Source organism: Electrona antarctica (genome assembly GCF_951216825.1).
Source record: "Electrona antarctica genome assembly, chromosome: 13".
In the NCBI taxonomy this organism is placed as follows: Eukaryota; Metazoa; Chordata; class Actinopteri; order Myctophiformes; family Myctophidae; genus Electrona; species Electrona antarctica.
This window is the reverse complement of record NC_136794.1, coordinates 22,174,642-22,190,430: the sequence shown is the minus strand read 5'-3', so window position 1 is coordinate 22,190,430 and position 15,789 is coordinate 22,174,642. Positions and strand designations below refer to the sequence as shown.

Genomic DNA, 15,789 nt, shown 5'->3' with positions numbered 1-15,789 from the left:
AGACATATCAAATTCTTTCTCTTTCTCTCCCTTCCTTCTTTCTCTCCATCTCTTGTTTCATTTCCCTGCTCGGTCATCAGTGCCCCCTGAGCCTTTGCTGTGCAAGTTTGCTGACGGTGGGCAGAAAAAGAGGCAAAGCCAGAGTAAATTTGTGCAGAACGGCCGCGGCTGGCCACGAGAAGGAGATGCTAGACTGGTGAGTGCTGCCTTCTGCTCCACTGTGACTGGGTAAAGAGAGATAATCCATAAGCAATTATGTGCAATAGAGGTCCGCAGTAGAGGACGTTAAAATGCGTTCATATGTCTCACAGTCTCATTGGCAATAAGTTACCATGTACAGTATAGATGCATGTAATCAATGAATAGGCCTTGAAAACACATTGAAGGTGTGTAATTCACAGACCTGTAATTGGCACAAGCTAGTGACGCAGAAGGTCTGGGTGTTTTTTTCCTGCCCGATGTCCCCTTAAAAACTCAAATGGCTCTCCAGGTGAGAGACGGTAATGAGAGACGAACTCGTGTTGATATGTGATGGCTGCGTTGGTCTGATGGCTGCGTTCATTCGTGAATGATGCAGCATGTGTTACAAGTTGCCTCATTCTGTTGATTGCTTAACACATTGAGGACACAAGGCATATTGACATTGACTCCCACGGGAGTCGATAATAAACATCGCTTCCCTGCTGCAGTTTTTCACTAACCTTTGAAGAATCACCCCCTCGCAATTGTACCTCCATTTCATGAAAATCCGCCTGAAAATAGTTCCATCGTTTGTGTTTGAGTCTAAATATATTCCACCGCCGCGATCCGAAACAACAACGGGAACAGAGCTCAATGTGCGTAATGCTGCCATTACGCACCATAGACCAATGGAACCAATGGAAACATTGTGCCTCGATTTCCCAGAAGCCCTGAAAATCAAGCGTCAGTGTTTTTTTTCCGGTCACGTGATCCAAACGCGTGACGTCACCGGGTTGTCCGACGGAAACCATGTACGTCTAAAATGTTATCAAAAAACGGTGAATAAATCATATAAAACAAAAGGCGTGTTCCGCAGGGAGAGAAAATGGGAAAAAAGTCGGGAATAGCGTGAACCCCAGGGAATGTTTTAATAGGTTTTCTTCTCTTCCTGGCAGGCTGGAATGACACTCACGTACGACCCCACTACAGCTGCTATGCAAAATGGGTAAGCTGTGTAGGGGTTAGTTGGTGTTACTTGATCTCATTTACTTGAATACATTCACACTTCAGTTTGTGATTTGAAGTGATTGGTCCTCTCTCTACAGATTCTACCCATCTCCATACAGTATCGCCAACAGGATGATAGCTCAAACAGCCATGTCTCCTTATATCTCGCCAGTTTCAACGTACCAGGTTTGATTTATTGCTTTTCAGTCCTGATGTATACCTTTTTCTTAAAAGAGGAGAGCAATGTTGCATGTTCAGTATGAGGGATAAATAGGTGCTGCTTGCTGATTCACCAGTTTCATATGCAGTGGTCCAGTTGAAATACCTATACATCAATTTCAGTTCTTCATCGCTTCAGTGCTCAGCGGAAACACCCATTTATAATTTATGTGTACAGCGCTCAAGCAGCCCCTACGTGTTTGTTAATCCTGTGTCATCACCTATCAGAGAGCTGTCCTGTGGGGTTTCATAGGTGTTTGGTTGTGTATCTGCCTGGTAAAGGACACCGTGGCCTTTCATGCTTGTTGCCGGGCCAGTCACACTCTCATGTGAGCTCCTGAAATAGCCTGTGTGCCCTCGCTGTGCCAGCGTATTTACTGTGTCTATGTGTGATGTTCCAGGTCCAGAATCCCTCCTGGGTGGCTCACCAGCCCTACATCATGCAGCACCCAGTAAGAGCATACTCTCCTCTTCTATCTGTTCATCCACACGCCCCTTTTCTCTTCATTCCTTTGATTCACTTCTTTGTATTGCAAAAGTCTGAATTGTGGCATTGTTCTGTGAACCGGCAGACAGGATACAGTATATGAAAGGAAATGTGAAAGGTTTCATTGCACCTGCAATGGCAGTAAAAGGAATTGAAATAAAAGGAGCGGTCACAGAGTATAGAGTAAGGTGCAACCGGGTCATTGAGGATTTTGGGTGCACAATTTTTGCTAAAGAATGCTATACTAGGAGGCCGGCTTTAGAGAGACACAGAAAAGCTCTTCTTTTAATAGCAGATCGTATTAATATTTTCGAACAGTCGCCACGCGTTGTTGGCTCCGATAACACCCTTGCGATGTTGCACTGCTAACTGTTTACATGTAGTAAGCAAGGAAGGTGTTGGTGTGAGTATGAGTGTGATTGATGCACATGGAGAATAGGATGTAAATGCAGACAGGAAGTAGTTGGAAATAAGATAGCATTTGTTGTGTACTGACATGATTGGTTACTGTACTGTACTGTACCATTCTGTACTGTGCCTTACTGTACAGCACTGTACCATACGGTACCGTACTGGGGTTACAGGCTTTAGTTTCAACATACTATTGGTCCGACTGTCATTAGAACGACAACCTACCTCAAACCCTAACCTAACCATAACCACAAGCATGGAGCAGCGCATGTTCTTTTATCCGATCGTTGGTGTGTCGGATAAGTGTGCGCAACCCCCGTACTGTACCATACTGTACTGTACCGTACTGTACTATACCATACTGTACCATCCTGTACTGTACCATCCTGTACTGTACCAGGTCATGACATCATGTGACATCATCAGGGATAAAGATCCCTGATGATCCCTTTTGGCTGATACCTGTCCATTAAAACTCTAGACGGGCCCGCACCAAAGTTATTAGTGCAGCCGCGCCCGGCAGCCGGCGAAAACAGTTCTCAACAGGCCCGAAAATTAAGGCCCGGCCCTCATCAAACCCTGTACACTCAAGTCACTGCCCGCACTGCCACCCTTAGATCTCCATATATGGAGCTGACCTGTTCTGACATTCCATATGTTGATCTGATCTCATCAAACCATGTACACTCAAGACACGCTCCATATCTGGCCAGTACAGAATTCATGCCATATGTTGATCTGACCCCCCATGCCAGCCAAAGCGCCAGTGCTTGCCCAGCAGTCTGCCGTCACCCAGGCGGATGCGTGCAAACGACCTCACCCTTTAGGGCGTGGTCGCTTCTCGTCCTCAGGGCATCTTACTGGTTACAGGGGTTGACCGACATTTCAACAAGCGTCTTCCTCTGAGTCAACGGCCATAAATGAGCCATTAGAATATAAAATGCTCATTTGAGCCTGAGGGCAAACAGGCAGAGTACAGACTTAAAAAGCTCAAAACTTAAAAGGATCGTGACATAATTGCACCCAAAAAATCGGAACTTTTAACATTCAGTAGATTTTCTGTGGTCTGGGGATTTCTGTCTCAAACAAGTGCTCTGGTTTGCCTGTGGACTGTGAGGTAAGAGACGAGTCCACACATCCCATATATGACTTTTCTTTCTCCATTGCAGCTCAAAAGGCTTCAGTACACACAGAGAAAACCCTAGACCACATATAATCCACTGAAAGTTTAGATTGTGTGGGTGTAATTGAGGTCATAATAATTTAATAATTTTAATTAATTTTAATTATCATTAAAATGAATGTCATGAAACCTTTAAAGATTTTTTCTTTTACAATGTTTCATATCTTCTGAGGGGTGAAATGTGCTGTTCTCTAAGCCATTCTTTGAAAACTTTGATAATAAACGACGTCAAGAAAGTGTCAGAATTGCTTAGCCTATGGATTAGTTTAGCTATTTATTCAACATAACTCTTATGTCTTTAGTATCAACTGTGTTCGTTCTGCTCAATATCCTATGCTGCTGATGTCTGAGTTACATTTTGGTTTTACAATATAATAGTCCTTGAATGCTTTTCAGTCTCCACCAGTCTCCACCCAAAGCATATCTCTCATCCTCTCACACTCTTGTCCCAGGGAGCGGTGATATCACCCTCTATGGACCATTCTATGTCACTGCAGCCTACTTCCATGATGAGCCCCCTTCAACAGCAGATGAGTCACCTCTCCCTGGGCAGCGCAGGAACGGTGAGAGAACTGCACAGGGTCAGAAAACAACTTCTTTAAATTTGAGAGCAATAATGCACAAAATACTTTTCCATTTCTACGTTATAAGTTATAACTTATAGAATTGATTTGAATGTGTCATACTTTCCTTCCTTGTACAGTTCATGGCCAACTCAGCTATGCAAGGAGCTTATATCCCCCAGTATACACATATGCAGACAACAACTGTTCCTGTAGAGGTTAGTAGATGGATCTAATTGGGTCTTTTATAAATGTGTCTTCATTTAAAAGAAGAGCTCAATATTGGCAATTGGCATCTTATTTTCAAAGTTATTAGTTATCTGACCTTCTCTTCCAGGAAAATGGTGGGCAGTCACAAGTGGAATCATCTGGTGATCATTCCCCGTACACTTACCAACAACCCAAGTAAGACTGAGGTAACATTGGGACAACAGCTAAAACAATCATGGCTTCCTCAGATGCAATGGACCTAAGGGTTTTCCACCATTTTGCACAGGTTCTGCAATTATTTCCTTATGTTTGTAATAAAAATAAGTGAAACTATTTTTGGTATAAGTTCCAGAAGGTGCAAATAAATGATTGATTTCATCAAATGATGCTAATTATATAAAAAAAAAGAAGAAAAAAAGTTTTATTTTGATAAGGAAATACTAAACGTTTATTTTTTACCAAGGGTTGCCACAGGATACAAGAATTGTGTGACTAGATGTTTAAAGTGCATGACAGTAAAAATGTCTTTTGTTAATATTTTCATGATTTCTTTTCCTTTTCTCATTTGTTTTGAAATAGTTCTTTTCTGAAGATTTATTAGCCAAACATCTTGAAAATGATGTTTCGTGCTTGCTGTGTGAGTGTTGCTATGGTGAAGTGTTCAGTGTTTTTTCTTGTAAAGTGATTTCTCTTAGTGGTCTAGATTGATCTTGCTGTCTGATACAATTTGCCTTAATAGTTTCCATACAATAGCTGTACGGGCCACTCTGGAGGCTGGCAATGAGCAAAAACAATGTGAGAGCTATTGCCTTGTAAATCAGCTATATAGGGCTTTCCTTTGGATATAGCTAATTAAATCTGCTGTGTTAGGTGTTTCTATTGAATTTCCCCTCCAAAAACTAATCTAAATAGAAAGTTTAGGAAGAAAAATGTTTTGAAACAAATGAACTCTGAATTCTATGATTTTAATAGGATGTAATGTTGATATACAGTAAGCAGAAGAGGTAGAAATTCTGCTGAATGATCACATTTTGAATATTGCCTTTTCTTCATTATTTGGTGTTGTAGAATCTAGATTACCTGAAAATAAATGTACTAGGGTGGGGCGGGGGGGTCATGGGACAGTGGACTTGTTTTTGTTAGTTGGTTGTTTATTTTATGCTTTGTCTTCTTGGGTGATATTCTCTGTCAGGTTGACAGGGTGTGTCTTTTTCACTTATTTGAAACAGGAAAACTTGGACTTGTGATTGTGAATATATAATCAAAGCCTTCTATTACAACTTAGGCAAAGGTTCAGTGAGTTGGGGGGGGGGGGGGGGGGGGGGGGGGGTAATGTGGATTTTAGTGCACCTCACTCTTTGATAGGAAACAAACAAGCTTGGCACTTTCAATTGTAGTTTACTTCACCAAAGACTGTGAGCTGGTTCATTTGTCTCTTTAACCAGGATGTAATTGACTTTTTCTGCAGTTTCTGCACTAGTTTGCAGTTTGGAGAATGTGCCTTTTTTGTACATTTACATTCAGTTATCATAGGTATTAGTAAAGTATGGACACAAACAAGCATGAAGGAAGGCTTGGATCCAACAAGTGCCACATGTGGATTTCATCACTACAGAATTCATGGAAAAATGCAATTTAAAGTAGGAAAGAAGTTTGAAACTATGAAATCACAGCTATACAATAGCAGTCTGTTCTGACATGGTGCAGAATTATCGCTAAAAGTTTAATTATTTTTTGGATCACAGCAGATTGAAACAGGCTTTTTGATTAAGGTGTGTTCCAGTAAGCCTGTGTAAGACCTGGTGGTCGGACTGACGAGTTATCTACCTCAGAATTTCCTTTCTCCTCTGTATTAGGCCGGGTTAGCAGGTCCAGCCCGCCCTTCCAGACCAAATGCCACGCTCAGGAGCTGGCCACATACAGCTGTTTCCTTTCAGGTTGTTTTTAACACTTTTTTTCTTTCTTTTTTCAAATCGTTTTCTTTTTTGTATTATCGTAATCATTATGAGGACAATTGTGCGTAGACGAGCATGTATTTAGTTGTTCAGAGATTCAGTTTTCATAGTTTCAAAAGACGAACTGCTGCTTTCATGGTAAAAGATTCCAGAGGCTGATTGTGTGTAGTTTTTGAAGATGGACAATAAAGCGGAGTTGTGGTATTCACTGGATCTATGCTCCTAAAACAAACATCTTTGTTGCTTTGTCCAGAGTCCAGACAGACTTGCAGCAGCAGCATTTCCTCTGTAGTTGGCTGATATTATGTTACCAGAGTAAAGGGCCATTGTGACTATACTTGAGAATTTGTAATGCCTGAGACGGAGACGTAATACTGTTGTCTTGTGAGGATTATGCTGCTAGTGGTGTCTGAACCAAGTGCCATACTATCTGGGTCAAGAGTTGAAAAGGTGCATCAAAGAAAAAAAAGGAAAAAAAAAGGTCATTTAAGTAACCATCATGTTGAACAGTCATTAAGTTATATGAAAAAGTAATAATTTATGAAGAGTTTTGTACAGACCGTTTGAGGAAATAAAAAGATTTTCATAGAGATATCTATATGAGAGTTAATTTTTTTATTTTGTTTTACATGTGCCACACATTTGCCAGTGGTAACTTGTATGTCCAGTTTAAGGAATCCTTCCTCTGTACTTTTGTTTTGTAGTGTTTGTTAAAAGCCAAAAACCTTTTTCGGTAGATTGTTACCCAAGTTTTCCTTCTGTTAATTTCTTTGACATTTTTTGAATAAAAACTTCCAAAAAAACCCTCCACGTAAACCTGTTTTTAGGTCTTTATTTGTACGAACATGGACCTCAAGTGATTTGATAGACATATATAGTCTATTCTTTTTTTTTCTTTTCTTTATTTGATAGTGTACAGTAAGCTGACAGGAAATGGGGGAGAGAGATGGGGAGTGAAACGCAGCAAAGGTCGTCGAGATCAGGAGTCGAACCCGCGACATGCTGTCAGGCTGGATTAGCAGCCTAGGTGCCCATGCCGCTAGGCCGGCCCAGGCCGATTTGATATATTCCTGATTGGAATATGTTGGATCCGTCATTTTGTCTTTCTTCAAATGCATTACGGTAAACAGGCACTGGTAATTGTTTTCAAACCAGTTATCTATCTAATAATTTAGCGATCGCTCGCCCGCTGTCTATTTTGCTCGGTCGCTGTCTGTCACCAGTGAAATAGATACATACATACATAGGGACACACATAGCTTGTTCATTGGAGCGATTAGGCACCGCTCAAAAATCTGAAAGACACTTTTCGTTTAATGGCTACAGAGATACTGTGTACCGAATTGCGTGATTTTTGCAGAACATATGTTTTTGAGTGGTGTAAACCACTCCTACAACTGGCTTTGTTAGTTTACGTGTCTGTCTGTTTGTCTGTCTGTCTGTTCGTACCAAAAAATGAGCATGGTTGCTATGGTCACCCAGTTCACACAGGTGTGATTTCATTACGTCAGACATTACGTCAGACCACAGCTGATTAGTCTATATAAGACCTTACACCACTCAGTTCACACGGGTGTGATTTTTATATTACTCCTACAAATGTTGTCCAAACATCAAATCGGTACACATTATCTATAGTCAAGTGATCAAGACGGATCAATCTGATTTTTCATATTCCAACCTGATTGGTGAATTCCGAACATTGCTGGCCCACAATAACCTATACCTGACCTGGCGGAGACCTGTGCTACGAGGAGCACTTTTTCTAGTTATAACTAAGCTTAAAGTTATATGACAAATTTCCAGTGAGCGATATTTTACCTTATCAGAAGATGCTGCTGCTGCTATCGTCTACAAATCTACAAGCTTTGGTCTCGCACAATGGAAATGTAGAAGAGTGAGAAAAGAATATAGGCTATCTCTTCCAAAGAGCTCTATCTCCACCAGATGGCAAAGGTCAAAAGGTAGGTAATGTTCCTACCAGTTTGTTTTGAGCCAATTGACAATAATAATTAGATCTAAATAGAGGTCTGTGTAAGTCTATTAACATGTTTCCTGGCAAGTGCATAGAAACGTCACGTGACACAGTGAAGTATAAACCATGACTTAAGTGGTTACAAAGATTTTCCACTTCCACCAAACCCAATGCAAAGGAAACGTTTGATTGTCTGAGAACAAATGCATTATAGCTTTAATTGTTCTAATTACATTTTCCACCTACTAGCAAAACAAATAGAGCATGAATCCTCTACAACCAGAGGTTGGTTGCAGAATAGACTGGTCATGTTCTGTTCTCAGCTGGCAGTGCATGAGCTACATGGCTAAAGAAAGAAAGTTGAGTTGGACTCACACGTAGGCCTGGGTCATTCCTACTATTCGGTGCCATTTCAGCCTAGTAACTTTTTAAAAAATATATAGAGAGTATGCGCGTGACATCATCATCAAACCAGGAAGTTATGCAGGAACGCCTACTGAGTGGATAAAAACTACTTTCTAGCCTTGACAACCCATGCATCCAAACAGAAAAGTCCTATCTGATTGCATTAAACAATGTTAAACTCACTTTGCATGTTCCTTTACCACTCGATTTGCCACTCGATGTGCCATTCACTTTAAGCATGCACATACCCTCTATTCTTGAATTCTTCTGAAAGAGGGCATGTTCAGCTGTCAGAAAAACACATTTGTCCAGCTTAATGCATTATTCCAATTACACTGTCACCCGTCTCTCCGGTGGTCACCAGACTATACCCGGTTGTCACATAGTCTATTCCTATGAGTCACTATAAATAGAATAACTATAATATGGATGCACCTGGGACGTATCCTCAGTGATGTATCCTGAGGTCAACGGGGTTTCGGGTCTATATATTATAATAAGAAGGAATTCAAATTTTTGATTTTGTTTGAATTTGATTGGTTATGGATTTGTAACTGAAGCTGAATAAACATGATGGGATTATTTTATATTTATTTCATTCCGAGGTACAAATGTTGTTTTTCTGTGGTAGAAAAGCTTTAATAGTAGCCTATAAAATAAGCTTTTTGGAATTAGTGTTTTTGCTTATTTTACACAAGATGGCCTGAGGAGGACACAAATATGGCACCGAATATATTACTGAAGGTCACTGTAAGGTCCGACTGCGAAGTCTCCGAACCTATAGAGGGTGAGGAGGACCAACTTGGTCCGACCAAGTGAAAACTATATCACCTTGTCCCGTAGAACTTTGTAACCAGGTTACTTTCAGTAAGGGTATCTGGAAGCATAGGTTGGGTTAGCAGGTCTATACCGGCGGCAACTATAGGCTTTGCAAATGGCAGATGGGTCCACCGTCCCCCGGTATCCTGCAGGGTGTTGTGCCACTCTACGCTACGGGAAGCCATCACTGCCACCAGTTCCAGACGAGAAGCAAGACTCGTGCTCCAGCTGTCTGTGGCAGTATGGCTGTACCACCTGCGTCTGTACTGTAGTTACAACTCTACAAGAAGGCAGTAGGCTATATTGTCCACTCCAGTTTATCAACTGATCATCATCTCTAGTGTTATAGTTCCAATAACTTGGTGGATTTTAATTATTATTATTATTATTATTATTATTATTATTATTATTATTATTATTATTATTATTATTATTATTATTATTATTATTATTAGCCTAAAATCTCATTTGGAATTTCTGGCGGTTAACAGTTTCATAGTGTTGTGATTGCCTAGAGGCTAGGCTATATAATAAATAATTCTCATGAAATGTTGCTCTCTTACAAATACATGTCCATTTTATTGGAGGAGTGGCAGTAGGCTATATATCGGTTCGGTTGGCATGGCACGCCAGATCGCTACATGGATGAAACGCACATGGCATGGTGTGGTTTAACAACAATATTAGTAGCCTACGCGTATGGCACCATCTAGAGGTTTGTCTGGGATATGCCTATAGCTTATTCCAGAACAGGAGGCCATAATATATAAAGACTTTTTGTAGTTGTGATATGGATTTGTTTTTAGACAGTGTTCGAACCCACAACCTTCCTCAATCATATATATTTTTTACTGTAGTACGGTATAGTTTTGTGGTTTTCTGTAGCCTACAGAGCTTTAAGCAGGTCTAAGTTAAGTTTGGTAGGCTACTGCAGCTGCACAGTGTCCACGCATGGAATCCTAGGTGTGTTTACTGTTTACACCCTATCAGCGCAGGCACACCTGAGCTTCCATGCTCGGCCAAAAGCCGCTGTCTGCCGGCGTCTCTTCCTGGTTTTTAGACAGCTGGTGGATGGAAATGAAGCTCCACCCACGCGGCACCCGGAAGTTCGACAGAATGCACTGGAGTCAATGAGAGCTCAGTGACCAGCTCATGAACAAATACTATTTCTGAAGAACTGAGACCTTTTGTAAAGTAATCGTTTCTGGAAAATAACAGAAGACATACAACACATTATTGTCTGCTGTGTTGCTTTTCGATGTGTACACTCAATGTGTAATTTTATAGAGGTATGGTATCTAAAGAGCACAAAGCACCTTTCTGAACGTACCAAGTATCGCGATACTTCCCACCGTCTGTCAGTCAAATCTCGCGATACTTCCGAGCCAGAAACGATACCTGCTGCATCCTCAAATAAAATTATATACTGTGCTGTGCACATCGAAAAGCAAGTGATTAGAAAACAACCTGTGATATGTCTTCTTTTATATTCCTGAACCTATATGACAAAGGTCCTAATTGCTCATAATGTTTGTAATGAGCTGGTCCAGCCAGCTACATTCACTGCCATGTATTCATTGAACTTCCGGTGTGAGTTGGCTCCCATGAAAGTGTCCATGGCGGGCGCATTCGGAAATAGCACACTGAGCATACTGTGCAATGCAAACTAATAGGCGAGTCACGAGTGCGATCCGGTGCGGTATTTCCGAACGCGCCCAATGAAAGCGTCATGGCGCAGCCCAGTCACGTGACCATTCCTTCTCAAAGCTTCCTTGCTAAAAACCCGGAAGAGACACCGTCAGACAGCGGCTTTTGGCCGCGCATGGAATCCTAGGTGTGCTTACACCCAGTGTGTTACTAGTGTAGTGGTGTTATTGACCTGTGGGAGTCTGGGAGGGACTTATCCCATTTCGCGCACGTTCACGGTGTGACGCTGACGTAGCAGAGTAACAGTCAGACAGAGTTCCTCAGAAAACTTTCGTGCGACTATATTGTTTTGAGTCGTAAACATGGAGTCGCTTCGGAAATACCACCATTTTTTATCCTTATGGTGTATAGTTATGTTTTGTGTTAATCTGCATTCATCTTTAGCTGGTGGTAAGTCGTTTGACATCGCAGATTTGAGCTTGTTTACGTTTATATGTTGTGGGCCTGTAACTATCAATAAGGTCATATTCATTCTTCTCTTAACATTGATTGTACCCATGTGAATGTTTACATTGAAATTGTTTTGTGGAAGTTACAAATCAAAGCGTTGCGTAAGCCTGTTAATGGGTGATTGCATGTTTGCCTGCCTTGAATAAGCAATGCTTCAATCAAAGTAAACAATCCCTGCTTGGCTGCTTTGCTCATCTGACTTGGAGATCTGTAACTTTTTAATACAAACATTCGTAGTTAGTACACCAAAAGACATGCATGGCTACATACTCTGCATTTGCCCTTGGCAAGCTACTGGCAGTGGCAAGTGGAGTTGGTCCCTCGATCGTCCTACGGCTACACTAGGCCTATGTGGCCAAAGCTCCTAACTTTAGAAATGGGTCAACTGCATATGACAAATTTCCCCAAGAGGATAAAAGGATAAACTATATTTTATCCCTATATCTTCAGATTGCCCTGCAGATGGACGAACCTGGGTACCCTTTGGACAAAGATGCTATCATTTTGTCCATGGAGAAGAAGACAAAATCAAAAGCTATACATTTGAGAGAGCAAAGTCTCTCTGCCAAGGCTTTGGTATGTGAATTAGTTTAGTATGACATCAAAGCCATTTTTTCCTGTTCTTTTTTTATCCCATGATTTTTGTAACCCATTTTTTAAAATTGTAATCAGCTATATCCACTTTGAACCCTGTCCTTATTCTGGGACGTTCAGCAAAAATATTAATAATAGTTCACAACGTTTTGAGCTTGTAGATTGGCTATTTTTGACTGATTTAAGTGGTTAATAGTAATACATGTTTTCATTTCTGGGACAATATTTCCTTTGTTCTTTGTAGAACTTGTGACCATCCAAAGTGCTGAAGAGAATGACTTCATCGTAAATTATAGTCCAGAGGTGTGGAAAGGCAACATCAGTATATGGCTTGGCGTGTATTATGACACAAATAGTAAGTGCTGTGTGACTTGAGGATTGTAGAAATGTTCTGAGATGAAAGTCAAATTGCGACTTGTTACATGATGCAGATATACGTGTGTGTAGTTACTTTGTTAATAACATTGTCATTGAAGTGAGTTTAGCATTTGTTTCTAAACATGAGGACATTTCTCATCTAACAAGTTCCAACATTTCCTGAAATTGTTCCACATTGTTCATGTGATGACAGTTACAGAGAGTACAATGACTGTGCCTCAGTGTAGACTTGCTCTCAGTTCCTCTTCGGAGTTCAGGAAATCCTGCTTTCATGAAGCTTATTATAGTACACAGAAATCTGTGAAAAGCTCAAAAGAAATGGGATCACGCATTGTGTAACACTTTTTTTAAACCGGCTTATGTTGTTTACAAACTGTCTCACACCAGAATTCAGAAAAATCTTTGGTAACACAAAAGGCAGGAGGAAAAATAAGGCAAGGCAAAGAGCCACAACAACTCCTCCCTAAGGTAGGGTTTTGCCCGTCTGTAGTATTGATTGTGTGTCCTTATTAGGTGAAGAAGTGAGGTGGCTTGGTGAGCAAGTTTTGACCTACAGAAACTGGGAGGACGGCTCCAGCCTGTCCGACCTGGCACCCATGGATACGTGTGGGACACTACACACCAAAACCAGGAAGTGGGAGAAGGTCAGCTGTGAGGATGATTTGGAGAATGGAGTTGTCTGTGAGGCTCCAGAGAGTAAGTTAATTATTCATTGTGAAAATAATCCTCAGTATGTGGATGATAATACGCTATTACTTTACGAGCATTTTAATGGATGTTGAATGCATGCACGCTCACACAATACAATCATGAATGTTTTTAGTTTCTTTTAAACTTCTTTTAATACTTGAATTATGTTTGTTTTTCAGAGGCAGTGGAGGAAGGAAATCAAAGTGAGTGAACTTGGTTTGTTTGCCTTTGCATGACTTATTCCTCAGTGAGTTTGTGTTTATTGTAGTAACCTTCCATGCATTGTTTTGTTTTTTGTCCTTTTAAGACACTAGTCCGCTGCTTTCCGCCCTGGTCATACTGTGTGTGGTAGGCATAATGGGGATCTCAGCTGTCATTTGGTTTCTGCACCAGAAGCACAACCTTGGCTCCTTTGTCTTCACCGGATTTGAGTACCACCCACCATTCCGGGCCCCTGGCACTGACCAGTCCTGTTTGGTGGAATCTGAGGAAACTGATTTGCCATAGAAGAGGTGCTCCTCTCGGTCCCGCCAATGTGCGTGTCAGGAATTTCTCATTATGGTGGAGTTACACTGTCATGGAGGGCAGACAGGTGATTACAGCTGGGCGATATGGACACGGTCAAATATCTTTTTTTTGACAAAATATCTCTATCGATATTGTGACAAAAATGGCGAAAATAGCCGTCACATTGCAATTCATTGTGATCTATTTTTGAATTTCTTTTAGTAGATAACACTTACTATATCACAATATTACGATATCATTTTGATATATTGCAAAGCTGTAGGTGGAGTTGAGGGCAGATTGAACAGGTAAAATAGACTGTTGGTATCGAATATCATTGTCCGTGACTAACAGCCCTGTTTACTGTAGTCAGAGGTCTGTGCCCTTGCACTCGGTCTGAATAGTCTTCCGAGGTTACTGTAGGTCAGTGTGCTTTTTAATGGCATTAATTCTAACAATCATGATGAAAAATGATATAAACTGCTGTGATTTTAACAAAGTTACATCCACAGTTTCTTAAAATTGTGATGCTGATGAAAATGTCCTAACATTTCTACATGTGTAATATCACCTCTTTAATATGCTGGTCTTTTGTTTGGGGGTGTATGTTTGCTTGTCATTCATGTTCTGTGTTGCCAACTAAGCCACAAATCCTTTATAGCTGGAAATAACAGGATTCAAATATTATTTTTCTGTAACATATTTACAACCGCATGAAAACACATTTGACCTTCACTGTGCAATATTTGACAATATCTTTGCTTGTGCCAATCCCCTTTATCAAAGAGGGTGTTGAGTCAAGGACTCAACTGAACAGCTATGAATCTCAAGGGTGTATATACCCTAATGATATGAGGCCAGGAAAAAAGAAATTCTTCATTTCATTTTGTGTGGTCCTTACTGTAGTACATTACAGCTAAATATATGTCAATGCATAATTTAATAGAAAAAAGATGAGTTAGGAGGACACCAAATTGAGGACAGTCTAATTAGTTCTCAAACGATATCTAAATCATTGTCATCTCAAGGAATGAAACATGTCGTTCCTTCCTAATGCCAACCTGAATTAACCCCTGTTGTTTATCATTATTTAACAGTTGTTTCACTCGCTAAAAATCTATTGATTGATAAGCCTGTATGAAATCTAGGCTCAGAACTAAAGCCTGTTTCAGCTGAGCGTCGTAACATCCTAGGATGTGTGTGTTTTTTTTTTAAAGTGGGCTATTATGTATGGATTTTTTTTCTTTTGTAAAGAGTCACTGATCTGATCTGCCAAACCTAATTCACCCAAGAATAATTGACGAAGGGGCGGTTTAAAATGAAGTATCTTGTAATGTAGGTGTTTGGCCACTAGGTGGTCCTAAATACTATGAGTGTTTGCACAAATAATAGGTTATGCCCAGAAATCTGGGAGGAAATCCTTTGATGTAGCTTTGTATATGAACAAGTATACAGTAGTGTTTTCTTTAATAAAGTACTTTATGATTTGATAATTGTAGCAAAGTCAATGTGTTATGTGTCATTGCACATGGGGCAGCATAACTTACCTGGTAAATGTCCTCTTCCATGCTAAAAGGAGACCATGTCACCCTATTATGGTAGCCTACAATTAATAGAGTGACAATGGCCACATAGAGGTGGAGGTGAAAATATATTATTGGGTGGTGCGTCTTGCCCACCCAATTCAAAGCTTATGGGGAATATTTATTTTTAGCCAATACCACAACATATCTGTAGTCTGTACCTTTTATCATTTCTGATCTGATTGGGTGGGGCAGCATTTTTAGAGAAATTTAGACCTACCTGAACACAATTTGCCATCAGTGCTGTTAACCGAAAGGGTATACTGATGGAAATTGGGTTACTGTTGGTCAAAGAAGGAGAAGGTAGATACGGTAGATAAACTGATATGCATTTTGGGGGTTTACGGTCATTTGACCCCCCCCACCGCCCTGGTATACAGTCTACTTGCCAGCCCATAGAGTCTATGGGCTGGCAAGTAGACTACATACCAGGGCGGGTGGTGGGGGGGCATGAGCACCATTGTG

General features: G+C 40.7%; 2 protein-coding genes across 2 annotated transcripts in view; both read left to right on the top strand.

The window, feature by feature from the left end:
• The window catches only part of rbms1b (RNA binding motif, single stranded interacting protein 1b), a 36,207-nt gene extending 30,843 nt beyond the window's left edge, over positions 1-5,364 (top strand). Inside the window, exons 7-13 of the mRNA XM_079518915.1 lie at positions 81-196; positions 1,137-1,186; positions 1,287-1,374; positions 1,809-1,859; positions 3,941-4,069; positions 4,192-4,269; positions 4,389-5,364. Coding sequence (XP_079375041.1) covers positions 81-196; positions 1,137-1,186; positions 1,287-1,374; positions 1,809-1,859; positions 3,941-4,069; positions 4,192-4,269; positions 4,389-4,460 — 584 coding nt within the window. The 3' untranslated portion in view covers positions 4,461-5,364. The remainder of the gene's footprint in view (positions 1-80; positions 197-1,136; positions 1,187-1,286; positions 1,375-1,808; positions 1,860-3,940; positions 4,070-4,191; positions 4,270-4,388) is intronic.
• A 5,925-nt stretch (positions 5,365-11,289) lies between these two features.
• cd302 (CD302 molecule) lies at positions 11,290-15,234 on the top strand. The gene is made up of 6 exons (XM_079518507.1): positions 11,290-11,512; positions 12,023-12,148; positions 12,411-12,521; positions 13,058-13,240; positions 13,414-13,437; positions 13,542-15,234. Exons 1-6 carry the CDS (start codon positions 11,425-11,427, stop codon positions 13,739-13,741), a joined length of 732 nt encoding a protein of 243 aa, XP_079374633.1. The 5' UTR covers positions 11,290-11,424; the 3' UTR covers positions 13,742-15,234.
• Positions 15,235-15,789: the final 555 nt, after the last annotated feature.